The sequence below is a fragment of the Poecilia reticulata genome, linkage group LG4 (genome assembly GCF_000633615.1).
Source record: "Poecilia reticulata strain Guanapo linkage group LG4, Guppy_female_1.0+MT, whole genome shotgun sequence".
Classification (NCBI taxonomy): Eukaryota; Metazoa; Chordata; class Actinopteri; order Cyprinodontiformes; family Poeciliidae; genus Poecilia; species Poecilia reticulata.
Window position 1 is genome coordinate 27,798,226 of NC_024334.1, and position 17,567 is coordinate 27,815,792.

Genomic DNA, 17,567 nt, shown 5'->3' on the forward strand with positions numbered 1-17,567 from the left:
AGATAGATAGATAGATAGATAGATAGATAGATAGACAGACAGACAGACAGACAGACAGACAGACAGACAGACAGACAGACAGACAGACAGACAGACAGACAGACAGACAGACAGATAGATAGGTCAGTAGCACACTGCTGGCGGATGCGTGGTGTACTACGGAGCAGAAAGAAGACGTCATTGTTTCTCCATACATCCAGTGGGTGGCGCAGGTTGTTTGATAGTAGCCACACAGGCACACGCGCTAACACGGGTGGGCAATCCTGGTCCTCGAGGGCCGGTGTCCTGTAACTCTTAGATGTCTCACTGGTACAACACACCTGGATCCAATAACTGAATCACCTCCTCAGTGCAGTCAAGTTCTCCAGAGTCCTGCTAAGGACCTCATTATTTGACTCAGGTGTGCTGAAGTAGAGACACATCTAAAAGTTGCAGGAGTCCGCCCCTCGAGGCCTGGAGTTGCCCACTCCTGTGCTAGAAGGAAACAAATGCACCCAGTACAACACTTTCATTCTATTGGCTGAGAGGTAGCTAGGCGACTGTGCCAAAAGGCAGTTCTATGTTTTGTAAGYGAGCACAGAGTCTGAGCAGAGACCAAGTGTGAGCGCGAGGAGAAGTTTTGAGTACAAGCATTACAAGTTTTGAGAAGAAAGGCATGAAGTCCTGCTTTCAAAATAAAAATGTAAGCAAGAGTATTAAAAGTTTTGAGAACAAAAGACATGAAATCCTGCTTTCAGACTGAAAATGTGTGCCCTTGGATTATGGCAGAAAAATTCCTCCATAGGTTTATCGGCTCCAGGAAAGGCTGGACARAGCTGATCAAATCGACAGTCTGACAGTGTAGCAGAGGCTCAGAGGTTTGGATTTGATGTAAAGKSTGTTTCAGGTAAAATWTATTGCTTGAAAGATCGGTTTCATCAGGGAAATTTTTAGGAAAAACACGTGAATCATAGCTACTTGCTCAAGACGCAGCAAAAACGTTGGCATGTTAGGGAGATGATGAACAGATGCATCTCAAATTATTCATCCATCCATTGTCCATACCTGCTTGTCAGTCATGTTGTTTGGACCGGGAGGGAAGCCRGAGTACCTGGAGAGAATCCATGCATGCACAGGGAGAGCATACAAACTAGAAGCAGAAAGACCAAGACTTGAACCGAGGACCTTCTTGCTGCAAGGCAACCATGCTAATTAGATGTAATTAAATGTCATTTATTTTACATTTCAGTTCTAAAAGTAAGAAAAATATATTTCAAGTGTTTAATTTTTTTCATTTTGATGTATTTTAAATATATGCATTTTACATGCATACAGATTCTGAAACCCCGACATTTGTTTCACAGAAAATATTAAAGTTAAATTAGCATCTTTATAAAGCTTGGCAGTAGAGGGAAGCATGAAGCAACGCTGACTTTGGCTTTAATGAAACCCAGTGGACCAACACCAGCAGATGATGTGTCTCCCTAGATGAAGTTAAAATGTAAATACTTCACACTGGACCTCAAGCAGCTTGGACTCTGTGCCTCTCTGCTCTTCATCCAGACTGAAACTTGAACTTTGTACGACTCAACAGCAGTCCAGTCTAGAGGAATGTATTTCTTGCATCTGGWGCTGAGACTTTGCATGACGATAAAATATTCTGCCTGATAGATGATGCACCACTGCAGTAGCGACATGTTTCAGTACCCAACATGCTAAAGTCCACAAAGTGTGAGAAGGATARAAGAAAGAGAGGAGAGGGRAAAWTTTTGATTTATCAGCTTGGATAAAACTACCTAAGTATTTAACAAACCTATGACGTATTGTATTTTGCCCTCATCTTTTTCTCCACATATTTTTAAGTAATTTTGATGTTGGTACCCAAAGCACATTTTATTCTCCACCATTATCTTACAACTAAATGGCTTAATTTATAACAGACYATAGCCTGGCTTGAACTTGAAACAGAATCCCAGACTGGCTGAGTCAATCACAGAAGGATTTAATATTCTGGGAAGAAGTGAGCAGAGAAATTTGTGAACTTATTAACTAAATGCGCAGAGACTAATCTTAGAAAAGAATATGTGCAGTTTRAAACAATCGTGGTTTTGTTTCTACAATCCCCTCAGATGCGTTTGAAGTGCATCTTAACACTATATAGAGTAAGGATAAGTCATTGCTGCATCTMCAAATCATCCACAACGTCCAGAAGTCTGCTCTCTTCTTAGTAAAGATGGACTGGAAAGAAGCCCTGGGAATGCTCCAAACCCAGAATGATGAAAGGCAGATAAAGACGTTACGCAGGAAGTGAGGAAAGACTTGAGAGGAAAGCTGACAACCTTTTGTAAAAAGCCCACTTCTTGGCCAGAGCTAAAGGTTGCTTTCCAAAAATCTGTCAGGTTGGTCATCAGTTTGTTCAACTAAAAAAGACCTAGACCGCTGCCCTGCTGCTCTYCCAAATATTTAGTCTCTCACTAGAAAAAGCCTGTTGCTCATTAGAGCAACCAAAGTTTCCAGCAGAATGTGTGACTGTCTGGATAACATTATCAAAAGCTGAGATAAGRAGGCTGAAGGAAAATGKGCTGTTTTCGAATATTAGCTTATAGTTTTCTAGCTTTCCCATTTTTCACATCTTGTCAGTTTACTGTACATTAWTTSCCCTCCAGCCTGCCTCCTCCATGCATTCCCTCCCTTTCCTGCCTCTGGGAGCTCATTTGTAGGGTGTCAGGGCCTGCCTGAACATGCCTCTCCGTCCAAAGGTCCTGCTTTCAAAAGGAAGGAAAACTGGGGGTAGAGAGTCTGCATAAGGTCTCTAACACAATCTTCATGCTGTTTCCTAAAGAATAATGGAAAAGAAAAATGCTGCAGGCTGTTCAGATTTTGTAACAGTCCTCTGGGCAAAGTTCCCTTTCTACATTGCAAATAAGTTAGTTTTACTTTTTATCCAAATGTAACCCTTTTTCAGTTGTGAATATTACAATATTCCCCTTATTAAACAATCACATTTAGAGCCTAAGAAACATCTTCATGTCAATGTGTTTTCTACGTTGTTAACTTATGGCGATAACCCTTCTCTGCTATCTTTTCTATATTTCGACTTTGATGGATTTTCTCCTTTTAGCTACATTTACATGTAATTTAGACAGAAGAAAAAAAATCTATTTCTTTTGCTCATGGAAAAGTTGCCATACATGAAAATATTGCCAAACATGTACAAGCATGGACATTAAAAAGTCCAACTATCTTTATCTTTACCTCAGTATTTAACAATTAATCACTGTTCTTTCTTTAGATTCAGTGTAGCTTTAGTAGTTTAGTTACTTTCTAATATTTGTACAATAAAGAATGCTTATATATTAGTAATATTATTGTATCATTAATACAGATATTATTGTTTTTSTCTTTAGGAAGCTGAACGTTATTTGACGAGGCACCAGCTGGAACTGGAACTCCTTCTAATGGGCAGTAAAATAATGGGCGTTGACTTCACTGAAGGGGTGAGTTAATTTTAGTATAGKAACATTGGTAATTTAGATCCTATTTTTGTCATRTTACTTTTGATCTTTGAAGCACGCCATGAGTAGTAGCAGCTAGCAAGTTGCTCCCACTTAAATAGTAGTTTTGCCCGGAAATGATAGAGACGCTGTCCACATGTATTGGAGCAACAGGTGTCTGGCAGAGCCGCAATTCCCCACTTTTTCTGCAGCCAACAGCACCACCTGCTGGTCATGCTAAGATATTTCAACTTACATGCAGCGAAATCCCGTCTGAATTTGATGAGCAGAGCTTTCAGGAGCACGTAACAAGCTACTAAGAGGTTTCAATTTGTCTCTGATGCAGAATTACTGGAGCAGCACAGGAGGAAGGGATGATTCCAACAGGTAAGATGTAGCACCAGAAGCCAAAACCAGTGATTTCAGTTTAATTTTTTAAAACACCAGCATGTCGGCTGTATGAAACTCTTCAAGAGTCTCTCTCAGGTTCAACAGTTGTTGCTTTTGTTTCCTCAGGATTCCCTCAGGAACAGATGGTTGGATGGAGTACGTTCCCATTTCAGAGAAGAAAAACATCACTGTGATTGTTTCGCAGCAGCTTAAAGAAGGTAAGCCTGTGAGAGGCTGTTGCTAAAGATCTCTTAATGTGATTGTTATTGAAATGGTAGGAGACTTGATTAAGGTGCTTCTGTGTGTGTAGGTGGCCCCCTGCTATATGACAGCGTGCAGCTGGTGCAGAACTCCGTGGCTTTGAACGGGACCCAGCGGGTTCTCCTCGATCATGTCATCTCTGAGTGGGAGTGTGCAGAGCTCAGAAACCTGGCACATGTGAGCACATCGTAAAGTTATAATATCAGGGGTAGTCTTAAATATAAACCCAACTCCATTGGTTCAGAGTAGGGGGAAAAAAATGTGCCTGAAGCCTATTTGTGGGTTTATTTGTGTTTTCCAGGCAGTCACCATGGCAGGAGACGGTTACAGAGGCAGGATGTCTCCACACACTCCCAATGAGAGGTTCGAAGGAGCCACTGTGCTAAAAACTCTGCAGGTACACTGAATACTAATGCAAACAGCTTCCTTAGTTCAAATGCTCTAATAAAAATCAAGAATGTTCTGAACGGGCCGGTCGTGACAGTAACAAACTGTTAATACATCAATAAGTAGCTGTTTCTGCATTCAATGAATACTTCTTGAACATATGTTCACATTGGTGTAATTTGGCACTGTACAGATAAAAGAACTGGTTTGATTTGATTCATATTTCTATTTAAGCACACAACTGATATCTTGAAGGTTCTACTCATGTGGCTCTCTAGAGTCTGGACTCTACTCTAGAGGGCCACATGAACAGCAATGGGAGGCCGGATTTGGCCCCCCAGCCTCGAGTTTGACACGTGACCTAAAGGATGCAGGGATCTCATAGTGGATGTTGCTTAAAGAATAATGCCTGCTACACTGTATAAGTCCTGGTTTTTGCTTGACTGCATTTTGTCCTCCTTGCAGTACGGCTACGAGGGCCGAGTGCCCATGAGCAGCGCTCGACTCTTCTATGACACCAGCGAGCGAGTGAGACGCATCGTGGAGTCCTACTTCATGCTCAACACTACGCTGTACTTCTCCTACACACACCTGGTGTGTCGGACAGCCATCACAGGTCACCAACTCCTTCAGCATAAACCCCTAAAGCCCCACAATAGTTTATTTTGGGTTCTTTCCATGACATTTAAGTCAGTTTACGGGCAAAATTTGTATCTTTGGATTTCCATAATTAAAAACTGCTTTCATCCTCTTACAACAAATGTCCATACATTTATTGGTTGATTTGTTTGTTTGTTGAGTGATGGTTTTATTATTTGTTGTTCCTTAGGCCAACAAGATCACAGGAATGACCTGAGCCATCCCATCCATGCTGACAACTGTCTGCTGGATCCAGACGCCAACGAGTGTTGGAAAGAACCACCAGCATACACATACAGAGATTACAGGTAGGACAAYGATGTGCGTCTTCAAGCAGGGTTTAATCCAGTGGATTATATAATCTCGTATTGATTTGGTGTYGTCCTTTCCCTTTTCAGTGCACTGTTATATCTAAATGGAGATTTTGAAGGAGGGGAGTTTATATTCACAGAAATGGATGCCAAAACAGTCACGGTGAGACGGTTATCCTGAAAAAATAGATTTAACTTGATAATGGAAATCATATGGAAGGAGATAACACCAGAGGTTAATTTATATGTTCAGAGTTGGAAGATAATTAACGATAAAATAAAAAATTAAAAGCAAATTTTCATCTAGCTTGCAAGTGGCTCAAAAAGAAGAATATAATGTGAGAATATGAACAAACTAAATTTGGATCTTCTTTCCTTTTCAGGCATCAATAAAACCAAAGTGTGGTCGGCTGGTGGGTTTCTCATCAGGGGGAGAGAATCCACACGGTGTGAAAGCCGTCACCAGTGGGCAGAGGTGTGCTGTGGCTCTGTGGTTCACCTTAGATCCGCTCTACAGAGAACTGGTAAACAGACGTTAAGGTCACTTCAGTTATTAGCCTGGTTTCAGTTTTACCTGCGGTGCTTTGGAAAACGATTGACACCGCAGGGTTTGTCTGCAGCCGCAAAGAGAGCCATTTTAATAGAACTCTGTGTGATGGATCAGCAGTGATGACCTCATGTTTGTGGAGTAGGCTGATAAGACTGCAGTGTTCTGAAATTAGGTTTTGCGATTGTCTTTAACCCACACCGAGTCTGTACTTTTTAGAATCGCATTTCTCTGTCATAAAAGCTGAAAGTCTTTTGGAGCATGTCTCATACAATTTTTATGGAAGAATTTTTTTCCTCCGTCATTTTTGTGAAGTTCCTCAACATCAGCATCATGTTCCTAGAAGCCTTCATATGAACGAGTACATCACCAGACTACATCTAAATAGTTTACCCTATTTACCAAACTAGAAACAACTGGACATGGCAATGGATAACCTGTATGTTTAAGCTTATTCCTATTTTTGAACACTTACTAATGTTTAAAGACCCATTGTTATTTCTCAATGATTCAGATAAAAATGGCATTGCTATGAATCTTCTTTTACGATTACTCATTCTTTACTTCTCATACTTCCTTGCCTTGAGTCATGGTCCTAAAATATACAGCTCCGAAAAAAATTAAGAAACCACCTAAAATGATCAGTTTCTCTGATTTTTCTCTGTATATGTTTGAGTAAAATGAACATTGTTCTTTTATTCTGTGAACTACTGACAACGTATCTCTGGATTTCCAAGCAGAGATTTAGTATTTATTTGCAGAAAATGAGAAATGGTCAAAATAACAAGAAAGATGCGGTGCTCTCAGACCTCAAATAATGTATAGAAAACAAGTTAATATTCATTTAGGAACAACAATACTAATGGTTTAACTCAGGAAGAGTTCATAAGAGTTTTTTATTTGCTGTAATATATGAACATTGTTTTGTTTTTTTCTCTTCTTTCCGTCTCACCTGTGTCTTTTTGTCCCCATTTTTTTTCCAGGAGAGGCTTCAGGCGGACGAGGTGATCCAGGCTTTGGAAACGCAGTCAGTTTGGGGTCAGGGCCTCACCATCAACCCTAAAGATGAACTGTAGAAGCCGTCTAAAGAAATCTCCATCGTTTCTTCATTATCTTTATCAGTGAAACCCTTTTTTTTGCTATTTATTAAACAACGTTTGGATCAGAACATTTCTATTTTTGTACTGCGCTATACCGAAGTGCAAAGTTAATAATAGTGTTGTGGTATCGGTTTTATTTGTGCCGTCAAACTTCTGTTTGCCTTTTGGACCTTTTTCCAGTAACATCCTGTTGTTTGGTATTGTTTTATGCTGTGAACTGTGAAGTTGATGTTTCACTGTTTTGGGTTGGGATAGTTTCCGATCTCAATTCAGAAAACTCAGAGGTTAGTAACAAAATATACCTGAAACTTTTATCACAACTAGAACTGATATAAATACATATGTAGTATTACACACACTAAGATGTTACTCAGTTTTTCAAATTGCCAGTAATAATTTCCAAGGTTGGTGGTACACTGTTTCTCCATTTTGGAAATTGCAATAATTGGAACCTGTTCCATGCTGAATTCATAATTTCTAAGAGCATTGTACAGTTTTGCACATTTACTGATATGAGAATGGTGAGCGCGTGAGTATTTGATTTATTTATGTTTTTTTAGACAGCTGATATCTCCATTTCATATGAAAAAGTTTTTTGTTTTTTTTTCATGAAAGATGCCAGCTGTTCCTGTTTCAAGGAATATGTGTTTTTATGAGCATTTATTACTTCATGCCTGTATTGATCATGAGGATGATGATGCACTGTAAGTCAAAACTTAGTTTCCTATGTGCTCTCAATATTTTTATTGTGGCCTTAAGAGGGAGGCCATTTTTGTTTAAGTTAACATAAAATGTGTGTGTTCGTACATAGAAATAAAAAAATGAAATTGTTTATAATCTGTCTATTATTTAAAATTAAACATAAAATATTCATGAACTTAAAATGTGTATTTTCCAGGCACCTAGTGCCATTTTATAGCACAATCAAATCTCTATCTGACTTTAGATTTTGATGAGGAAATAATATTGTAACATGACGTAACTTGAATACCTGAAAGGTGAAAATCAGTTTTACACAACAGGACTATAATTTTGTTGTGTAAAACTGCTAAATCTACAAAAAAAAGGACATTCTCCATGTTGATTCTCTATCTAAAGTACTCTATCCCTTATTGTTTACTTTGATTATACTGTAGGTCTTCCACTTATTAAAAAGAGGCTGCTATTCTACTGCCTGAAGAGCTGAAAACTATTTCCCCTACAAATTCAGGCATTTTGATCAAAGTTTCAACTGTTTAGTCTCAGTCTATAAACATTTAATTAGACATGAATCATAAACTTTTAAAACACATTTAAAGACGATGCATCATCTTCTTAGCTGTGCTCCGATTAACTGTTCAGAATAACAATGATGCACTAAGTCAGCTTGGACATGCAAAAATAGGACTGAGAGCAATGAAGAGCATCAAAGATCAGCCTGAACAGTCACTTTTCTAAGAATTAAGACTTTATTGCCATTTCAGATACTTGTGTAGCTGCTGACTATAAATGTTTATTATAGTTTGGAATTAACCAAAATGTAAAAAGTGCTGAAATTGTACTGTCTAGGTTTTCTTAAGACACAAAATGATAAAACTTTTTTTTTTTTTTTTTTACATCTTTGGACATACATGAGTAGATAAAGTTTTTCATTCATGAGAATGAGCTTTGTCTACATGAAATTAATCAATCACTCTGATCAAAGGCATGCAATGAGAATCAATTAATCTGTATTTTAGGAAGCGCTTCATGCAACGTAACGTGCATCTATTGCTACACAGAACATAATTCATAGTAAAAAAAAAAAAAAAAGATTTATTGAGGTCTGCTTACATGAAAGGAGGTCACTGCGGTTTACTTTTCTCAAAACGTAACACAGCACAGAAAACAATACAACATAACACAACACAGAGTACACACAATATTTCATTCATACCTTGCGAACAGATATACATGATAAAAATCAATTTCAGTTGCAATTTTTAATAAGCGCTAGATGTTGCGTATGAACTAGGAGGGTGTGCGGCACTTGCTTGCCTCAGTAGCGGTAGGCGGAGTCATCCGTGAACTGGAAGGGTCTGGATGCATTGACGGCACAGAGCAGCTCATTCATACGGCGCGCACGCCGCACATCCACCGCCATCCTGCGGGACTGCTCTATGTTTAACAGCTGCTGTGCTCGCTTTTCATCCCGTTTCTGCTTCAGCCACCTGGAAAAGGCGAGAAAATATCGTCTAAAAGAAATGATTTCGACATGATAGTTAGTCTGATGATTAACACTTTTTAGCAGGTGTTTTTCCTGCTCTATAGCCCAGATCCCCAGAGGAAATGTTTGTAAAATTAATTTTGTAATATTTACCCTTCGTGGTAAATATTCGTGGAGACGTGGAATTATCTAATTATTTGTTGTTTGTTACTACTATTGATGACTTTGAATAAAACAGGAAAGAAGATCACACTCACAGATTGAAGGCACGGTCACACTCCTGGCGGCTGTGCATTAGGCAGTTACACTCCTCCTCAAGTTTCCTGAGCTCCACAACCTGTCTCTCTTTCTGCACCTGCTCCTTTTTCTTCTGAAGCCACGACCTGTAGGCCTCCTCTGGGTCATAGACGTCTCTCTGTGACCGCCGGCAGAAGTGGAGATAATTGAAAAATTGTGAACGAATTTTTTTTTTTCTTATTTGGAAAGTTTATAATCAGCATTCTAACTTTTGATTCGGCAGAGGCATTTTTTTTTTTTTTTTAGGATTTTCTTTCTGAGTATGACACACTGACTTCCTCCAGGAGAAAACTTTTAAGGGTCAGATGGTGACGAAATGAGACAGTGATTGAGCTTTTGGGACATAATGGTAAGAGGCGACCTTCGGCATCATGTTTCAGTGCCAGTATTGAGGGCATTTTTGCACAGTGAAGCTGGAATGAAGCAAATTTCCTACAAATTTTTCAAATTAAGTTGGAATCAACATCTAAATGATTAAAACATTGACAAAAACTTTATAAAATGCATTAAAATTGGTTTTGGCATTGATTATTAACAACCCTACAAAAACTCATGCACTGTGCATAAACACCATCTTCAAGATAGAAAGCCAAACAATTTAAATAAACTCCTCCAATTCTGACTAAGAGTCCTCCAGTATTCAGTTTGTACTATACCAGCATCTTGCTGATGGCTTGACATTTAGGCTCACAGTGTGAGCATGAAAACCTCTAAATGCCACTGTAGCTATAACCGCCTACTCTTACTCTCCAAATTATTGTAGCTAATTGAAGGCTGAAGGTTGTTTTGATCACTATGACGCCTAAGATTAAAAACTGTTTCAAAATTTTGATCTCAAACATCTCATACAAGCTCCAGTTCTGCATTGGGCTGCATAGTTTTGGAGATTATCACTGAGAACAACTGCAGCCTGCAGAGACTTTGATCTTCATAGACAGGAGGAGATGGGATCATTCATGTTTCAGTAGTGCAGTGGTTCCCAAACTTTTTCACCTGCGCCCCCCCAGTGGTTTCCAAACATTTTCTGGGCCCACCCTGTCCCTGTGGAGGTGGGAGGGTCGACTTTTTTGGGAGCAAAATGAATGTATGTAGCTGAACATAGACAACAACATTGGTAGCCTACAGGCTACTTGTTAAGCTTAAGGTGCTGTATTGATATTAGCTAGCTAGTCATCTTTTAGCTAACATTACCTGCATCCAGCAACTTTACTCAACTCACTCAGTTAGTTTAGGGGATAAAACTGTGAAAAGTTCTTTGCGTTTTACTGGTTTGCTGCCATGATTCTAATACACCTGTGTAGCTCTGCACAGCAGCAGTAGGTCTCCTTCGCTGCCGCACAGGTGTAAACCCAGCGGCAGTGTCGTAGCGCTCATGTTGCGTTTAAAGGTGGCTCGGAAAAAAAGGTTACCACATGTTAACAACGGATGAAACAGTTTTAACTGCTGATAAAAGTGACAGAGGACACAGATATGGGAAGTGTGGAATATACTGTATCAAATTAACAAAGGAATAACAGAGTTGGCCATTCTAAGGTAAAAACCCAGCGCATACAGCATTCATGTTTTGTTTTTTTTCATCCAGACGGCTTCCCGCGCAACAGTTTGGGAACCTCTGCAGTAGTGGATTAATATTTGACAGGTTTTGTGCTGCCTACCTTCGCATTCATCCTCTCTATCTCCTTGGCATGATGAATCTTTCTCTCCTCAAAAATCTGTTCTCTTTTCCTAATCAACCACGACTTGAAGGCCTGCTCGTTCTCCTGTTTCTTTAGCTCCTCTTCCTCACGCTTCTTCTGCTCTGCCTGATAAGAAGAACGACAATCTACATGAAAAAAAAGGTTACCAATGTCAGAACTACAATACTGCAATGCAAATATCTACTAATTGATCTTTCATTTTTATTGTCGCACCTCTCTGGCAAGCCTCTCCTTCTTCTCCTTCATCTTCTGCAACAGGTCTTTTTGCTGCAGAGAGAGAGCAAAGGTCGCCTTGGAAGGAGTTCCTGTCGCAGACTGCACTCGCCTCTTGCCGTTTCTCATCAGAACAAATCTCTGGCCTTGGCTGGCCGAATTGGGTCTGGCCGAATTGGGTCTGGCCGAATTGGGTCTGGCCTTGGGCCGAGTCGGAGGTCGCGGCGCTTTAAGTTGATCAGTGCCCAGTTGAAAGGAGGGTTGGAGGTGAGCAGACGTCTGTGTACCATTACCTACATTATTTAATATTGGAGGGAGCAGACTCTGGCTCTCCATATCCTTCATACTAACAAGGTCAAACTTACCATCTTTTTCCACAAGCACTTTACTCTCCTTAGTTTCCTGAAGTCCTTCAACACTAGATCTTCTGAATTCCTTGCTGGCTCTGTCCTTGCTGCTAATTTGTCCGCTAGAGTCAATGATTAAGTTGGACAACATCCCTGACACCACCGATGTTGCACCTGCAATCAAGGCTCTCTCCTTTTCTTCATCAGTGTCATCGGAGTAGCTATCTGAGAGGGGTGGGGGCACCACCAGGTCCACCAGTGTGTCTTTAAACTGAAGCCGTCTCTGTCTCGTCATATCTGGCGTGTCTTGTTCCTCTAGTTCCTTGTTGGCCTGCTCGATTTTATCCAAGATGTACTTCTGATCCACATCTGTCTGCTCATCTGTCTCAGGAAAAGGTGATTCTGCATGTAATGATGTACTCGCCTGCTCCATGTCATAGGCTAACGGCACCATAGGAGGCGGCCACCTTTCTTCATCCTCTTTCACGTGGTCTGGTTTTTGGTCCTTGTTTCCATTTCCTATCTCTTCTACTGGGGTCTCTTCCTTCTCCAGCTCTTTGTCTATTTCTGCGTCTACGTCCCCATAGTCAGAGCCCTGTTCAGTAGATGAAACAGACATTCATTACTTAGGTTGTAACGTAGACAAAAGACCAAGCTCGACACTTAGACTTTGATAATCTGCTGGTGTGATAGCAGATATGTCTGTTGGCTCATCAATGATGCATTGGGGAGTATCAGACTGAAAGTATGCCACTGCATGTGAAAAGCATTGGTTTCACATGCAAGCGGTGAGACGTGCCAGGTTGTGTAACTTAACACTATTACCCATCACACATTAAAGGAGCTCTTAGTGACACATTCAGTAGACACAGAAGGGAACACCAAACATGCAGAGCCTTGCTGCAGTCGCATTCATACCTTTAGTGTCATTACAACCACAAATTTCCTGGCATTTAGATTATAATAATTATGAAGTCAGAGAGAAATTATAGTTTACGAATACAATTTTGAAAAGTGTGTCGCTTACATAAAAATGATGGGCAATTGTGTATTGTTTATCATTTTCATTGAAAATTGTGATAAAATTTGTGATTTATTGTGATATATATTATATTATAATATAACTGATGATGTAACACGAAAAATAATTCCTTATTTTTACCGTTTTTCCTCTTTGTTACATGAGAGCATTGGTGAACATCAAAGATGCGATTAAATCTTATTAAATATTATTGCATGATGTATAGCAGTATATTTGCATTATTAAATTCATGTGGTCTCTTGTACATGTGTATATTTCATTTTTGAGAGCAGTATTTATATTTGCAGTTCCATCAGAGAATCAAAGCAACCAAGAGGTCCATTTTAGCTCTGAAGGAGCCGTGTTAAAATAGTCTAGTCAAAGTCTTGACATAATTTGAATTGAAAATTTGAGGCAAAACTGAGTGAGCTTAAGATCTCTTGAAAAGAGATCTTGAATAATATTTTCAGCTCGTACAAAAGTGCTAGACACATGTTAAAAAAAACAAACAAAAAAAACATTTTCAACTTAACTTGCAGTCCAAGGAATAGATTCACAAAGGCTGAACACAGATTTCTTTTTTTTAGATTTTTATTGTTTAAAAAACTGGGGGAAAAAATGAGAAATCATAATTCCTTTCCCTTCCAGATAATGTGGCAGCTGTAATGTGACAATATGTTGAAACCTCAAGAGGTATAAATACTTTTGCAGTACAATGTGGATTCACCCCAGAAAATAAAATGTATTGATGTCCCACAGAAATGGAAAAAAGCAAGCAGTTGGTTACCTGTTCACTTTGGCCCTCCTCACTGATTAGCCAGTCAAGATCCTTTTCAAAATCGTCTTCATAATCCACCTGAGACTTGGATGAATTTGCCTCAGTCATGATCTGCTGATGAGAGACAAAAAGACCAAATGTTAAAGAAATTTTGCAATGATTATTATTTTTTTTTAAACAAATATAGCTAATTGTTTATGGCCATACCATGAAGCTGATCCACACTGGGTTTTAAGACATTTCTTAAAAGTAATAGAGAAAATCCCTTCATATGTTTTCGTTCCTGTTCCATAGTAAATATACATTTTTGCTGTACTGTGTTGCTATGTAAATATCCTCATTTAAACCAAAGTATGCTTTTTTTGTATTTTATTTTTATCAGCATCTCCTAAAATATAAGCACAAATCTACCATATATGGTACCATATATACCATATATGGTATATATGGTATACATGTATACCACATATATGGTATACTGGATCATTCCAATACATTGGAGCCCGCTGGATATAAACTACTGACAGCCGTCAAAGTGAAAAGTGCAATTAAAAATTCAGTGATCTAGGCAAATGGCTGTTAACATAAAGAAGTCTTCTGAAGTACGAGACCAGGATTCTACCAGTGTGTGCTTCAATAAGCAAAACAAGAAAAACACTACAATCGTGCTGATGTTAATATGATATTTACTTAAAATGCGATGCATAGCTGTTGGCAATGCCCATAAGTAACTTATTAAATCGACATCACAGAGAAATAAAGACAAACTCTGAATATATTGTCTGTGATTTGTCGCCATCTGGTGAATAATAGGTGGTATTGCATAATTATTTAAACTTTATTTCTTTTTAAATCATAAATCCGAATCCCGTAGCTAAAACAACGGCTATATGTTTAATTTTAATTTCTGTAGTATTGTAAAATGTAAGAATTTACAACACTGAACTCAATACAAGCAAGCTAAGACAAAAATACCCCCGTTAATCTATTTTATTTTTATAGTTCTGGTAACAGAGATACGTAAAATAGGAAAACTAAAAGTCGCAAGAGTAGCAATCAACACTGATCTTTTCCTCTTTCAGACTAAACAGATATAGATAAGAGATTCTTACCAGATGAATGTTAGCTATTCCACTCACCAACAGGCTGCGCAGTGACCTGCCGTCGATGAGTTAGGGAAATAAATGTATATTGTCGGATTGTTTCGTTGTTATTTCTCCATTTTGTTGTCCCACATACTGCGTAGCAGTCTGTATGTTAACAACTGCGATCATAATCTGGCCCGAGTCTCTTCAGCCTTAAAAGCTTTAATAGACGTGTCGTCATGGCAACCAACAACACGCTTTACCAAAGCGCATGCGTACAAACACGGCCTGCTGTAAAGATAGTTATATATTTCACACATAAGGGTCTATTCCGTACCTTTATGTGTATTGAAGAGTTTAGTTACTTCGGTTTCACCTACGTTAAGCACATTGTATAGATTAATTACACGCAGACTGATGTTAATGATAAATTTCCGCTAAAGCAAATGAAAACAGAACATTTATGATTAGAACATTAGACTYCATGGATACCGTAGTATTTATAAAACATGCTTAGAAGTTGATCATGAAAATCCGACAAAACGAGTCCCACTATGCTAATATTGAATATGACTGTATTTAATATTGCAACTAAAATATCAACTGCTGCTCTATGTAAAAATCTAGATAGATAGATATGGTAGATAGATATGTGGTATAATGGATTATTTGAAATTTATCATTTACTAAATAAAAGGTTTAGTATATTACCAATAAAAAACAACTACTAACAGAATATTAAACGTGTGTCGATCCCCTTTTTAAGTAACCCGAGAAACGGGGAGCGCTTGACTTTTTAATCACTTCGTAAAACACTGGGCAAATGTGAAGTCCATGAACTTTACATCCGGTGTCTAGCGTACGGCATTCTGGGTCTTGTAGTTGTCATTTAACATTTTACTCTTTGTTCTTCCCTCCTTGGATACGTTAGAACTACATTTCCCAGGTAGCCGTTATCAGTACCCAGAAACCACCCGCCCCTTTACTGGACAGTTTTTAAAACACGACTAATAGCACGTAGGCATGCAACTTATGACAGAGTCAAGAGTTGCTCCTGCTCATTGATCAGTTACTGTTGTCACTTCACTGAAGATAGCAAAACTTAAGTGTTTTTTCTTGAAAATGGCGTCCATCGTTCTTTTATCGGTAAAGCAGACGGCTCAGACCAAAGCAAAACGGTGTTTGGGTTCTCGATTAAAGGGACTCGCAGGTGCTGGTGGCCCATCCGCGACTTTCCTTCCGGGAAGGGAATGCCTTTCCAAAGGCTTGAACTTACGGTTCATGTCCCACGGGACCGCTGGTCGGTCTGCAGCCGGGACAACCAGAAGGGGAGCCCTGGCGTTTAGTGGTGCGGCGGCGGTGACCGCCGCAGCTGTGGTGGGCTTTCTGGCTAACGCTAATCACTTCCAACGGGCAGAGATGGCGACCACAATCCCCCAGAAGGCAAAGAGGGAGGAAGAGGAAGAAGAGGGAGACATTGCGCAAAGATGCCGGGGCTTCATGTCGGTCCCAGTGACTGACATCAGCGTACTGGAGAAAAGGAAGGATGAGATGAGCACCAAGATGGAGATGCTGATCATGGAGACTCAGGCTGAGTTCTGTAAAGCCCTGGAGGACGTGGACGGTGGGACATTCAAGGTGGATAAATGGCAAAGGAAGGAAGGTAATAAGGGGATCACTGGGGCAGCTAGTGGTTTACGCTTCTCTAGCAGAGCATACAAATACACACACTGCTCTTAAAGGGGCAGTAGTATCTAAAAATCGACGTTTCTTTGCATCAGAAACGTACCTGGAATGTTGCCTTGATTCTTTCATGCATGTTTGAAAAATCCTTTTGTCTCCAATGACAACCATTCAGCTATGCAAAACGCCTGGGCAGACCTAGCACCGCCTTCGAGGTCCAGCTCCTCCTCGGAGCTGCAGTTTCCAAGCTTCCCAGCTACTGGCTCACAGAGCAGCCCTCCTCTCAAACTCCCCCAATCAGCTCCTTCAGACTGGCCAGAAGCAATTAGCAAACACCTGGTGGAACTTAGCTTCTGCTAACCTCATTATAAGTAATACTTCTATGTGAAATGCTCTAAAAAAAAGTTGTTAAAGGTTTAATAGAAGAGCAATGTTGTGATGACTTCCTGAAGGTGGAGTTTCGAAAAGAGCAGAATCTTCAAAGCTTTTAAATTATAAAGTCAACTTTCTTTTAGTCATATGTGATATACAGGTCCTTCTCAAAAAATTAGCATATTGTGAAAAATTTAATTTTTCTTAATGTAATAATTAACTGTCCATATATTTTGGATTCATTGCACACCAACTGAAATATTTCAGGTCTTTTATTGTTTTAATACTCATGATTTTGGCATCCAGCTCATGAAAACCCAAAATCCGTGTCTCAAAAAATCAGCATATCATTAAAAGGTTTTCTGAACGAGTAATTAACCTCATCATCTGAATCAACAAATTAACTCTAAACACCTGCAAAAGATTCCTGATGCTTTTAAAAACTCCCAGCCTGGTTCATTACTCAAAACCGCAATCATGGGTAAGATTATACCTGACTGCTGTCCAGAAGGCCATCACTGACGCCCTCAAGCAAGAGGGTGAGACACAGAAATTTCTGAACGAATAGGCTGTTCCCAGAGTGCTGTATCAGGGCACCTCAGTGGGAAGTCTGTGGGAAGAAAAAAGTGTGGCAGAAAACGCTGGACAACGAGAAGAGGTGACCGGACCCTGAGGAAGATTGTGGAGAAGGACCGATTCCAAACCTTGGAGGACCTGCAGAAGCAGTGGACTGAGTCTGGAGTAGAAACATCCAGAGCCACTGTGCACAGGTGTGTGCAGG

General features: G+C 39.6%; 3 protein-coding genes across 9 annotated transcripts in view; 2 read left to right on the forward strand and 1 right to left on the reverse strand.

The window, feature by feature from the left end:
* Window positions 1–7,176, forward strand: part of p3h2 (prolyl 3-hydroxylase 2) — a 48,568-nt gene extending 41,392 nt beyond the window's left edge. Inside the window, exons 5-14 of the mRNA XM_008408121.2 lie at window positions 3,387–3,476; window positions 3,820–3,860; window positions 3,990–4,081; window positions 4,174–4,301; window positions 4,426–4,521; window positions 4,977–5,127; window positions 5,341–5,458; window positions 5,549–5,624; window positions 5,845–5,985; window positions 6,992–7,176. Coding sequence (XP_008406343.1) covers window positions 3,387–3,476; window positions 3,820–3,860; window positions 3,990–4,081; window positions 4,174–4,301; window positions 4,426–4,521; window positions 4,977–5,127; window positions 5,341–5,458; window positions 5,549–5,624; window positions 5,845–5,985; window positions 6,992–7,084 — 1,026 coding nt within the window. The 3' untranslated portion in view covers window positions 7,085–7,176. The remainder of the gene's footprint in view (window positions 1–3,386; window positions 3,477–3,819; window positions 3,861–3,989; window positions 4,082–4,173; window positions 4,302–4,425; window positions 4,522–4,976; window positions 5,128–5,340; window positions 5,459–5,548; window positions 5,625–5,844; window positions 5,986–6,991) is intronic.
* A 1,874-nt stretch (window positions 7,177–9,050) lies between these two features.
* ccdc181 (coiled-coil domain containing 181) lies at window positions 9,051–14,964 on the reverse strand. 7 transcript variants are annotated; one of them, XM_008408002.2, is made up of 7 exons: window positions 14,759–14,963; window positions 13,656–13,760; window positions 11,866–12,442; window positions 11,501–11,793; window positions 11,246–11,392; window positions 9,551–9,708; window positions 9,051–9,297 (listed from the first exon to the last, which is right to left on the reverse strand). In XM_008408002.2, the coding sequence occupies exons 2-7, from the start codon at window positions 13,752–13,754 to the stop codon at window positions 9,126–9,128; spliced, it is 1,446 nt and encodes a 481-aa protein (XP_008406224.1). In that variant the 5' UTR covers window positions 13,755–13,760; window positions 14,759–14,963; the 3' UTR covers window positions 9,051–9,125. The 7 variants fall into 7 exon arrangements, with proteins under 7 accessions (XP_008406224.1, XP_008406226.1, XP_008406225.1 ...); XM_008408004.2 differs by having other exon boundaries at window positions 11,246–11,412; window positions 11,501–11,554; window positions 14,759–14,961; XM_008408003.2 differs by having other exon boundaries at window positions 11,501–11,727; window positions 14,759–14,961.
* Window positions 14,965–15,263: 299 nt separating this feature from the next.
* LOC103464128 (oxygen-dependent coproporphyrinogen-III oxidase, mitochondrial-like) overlaps window positions 15,264–17,567 on the forward strand; it is an 11,109-nt gene continuing 8,805 nt past the window's right edge. The window contains exon 1 of the mRNA XM_008407997.2: window positions 15,264–16,394. Coding sequence (XP_008406219.1) covers window positions 15,854–16,394 — 541 coding nt within the window. The 5' untranslated portion in view covers window positions 15,264–15,853. The remainder of the gene's footprint in view (window positions 16,395–17,567) is intronic.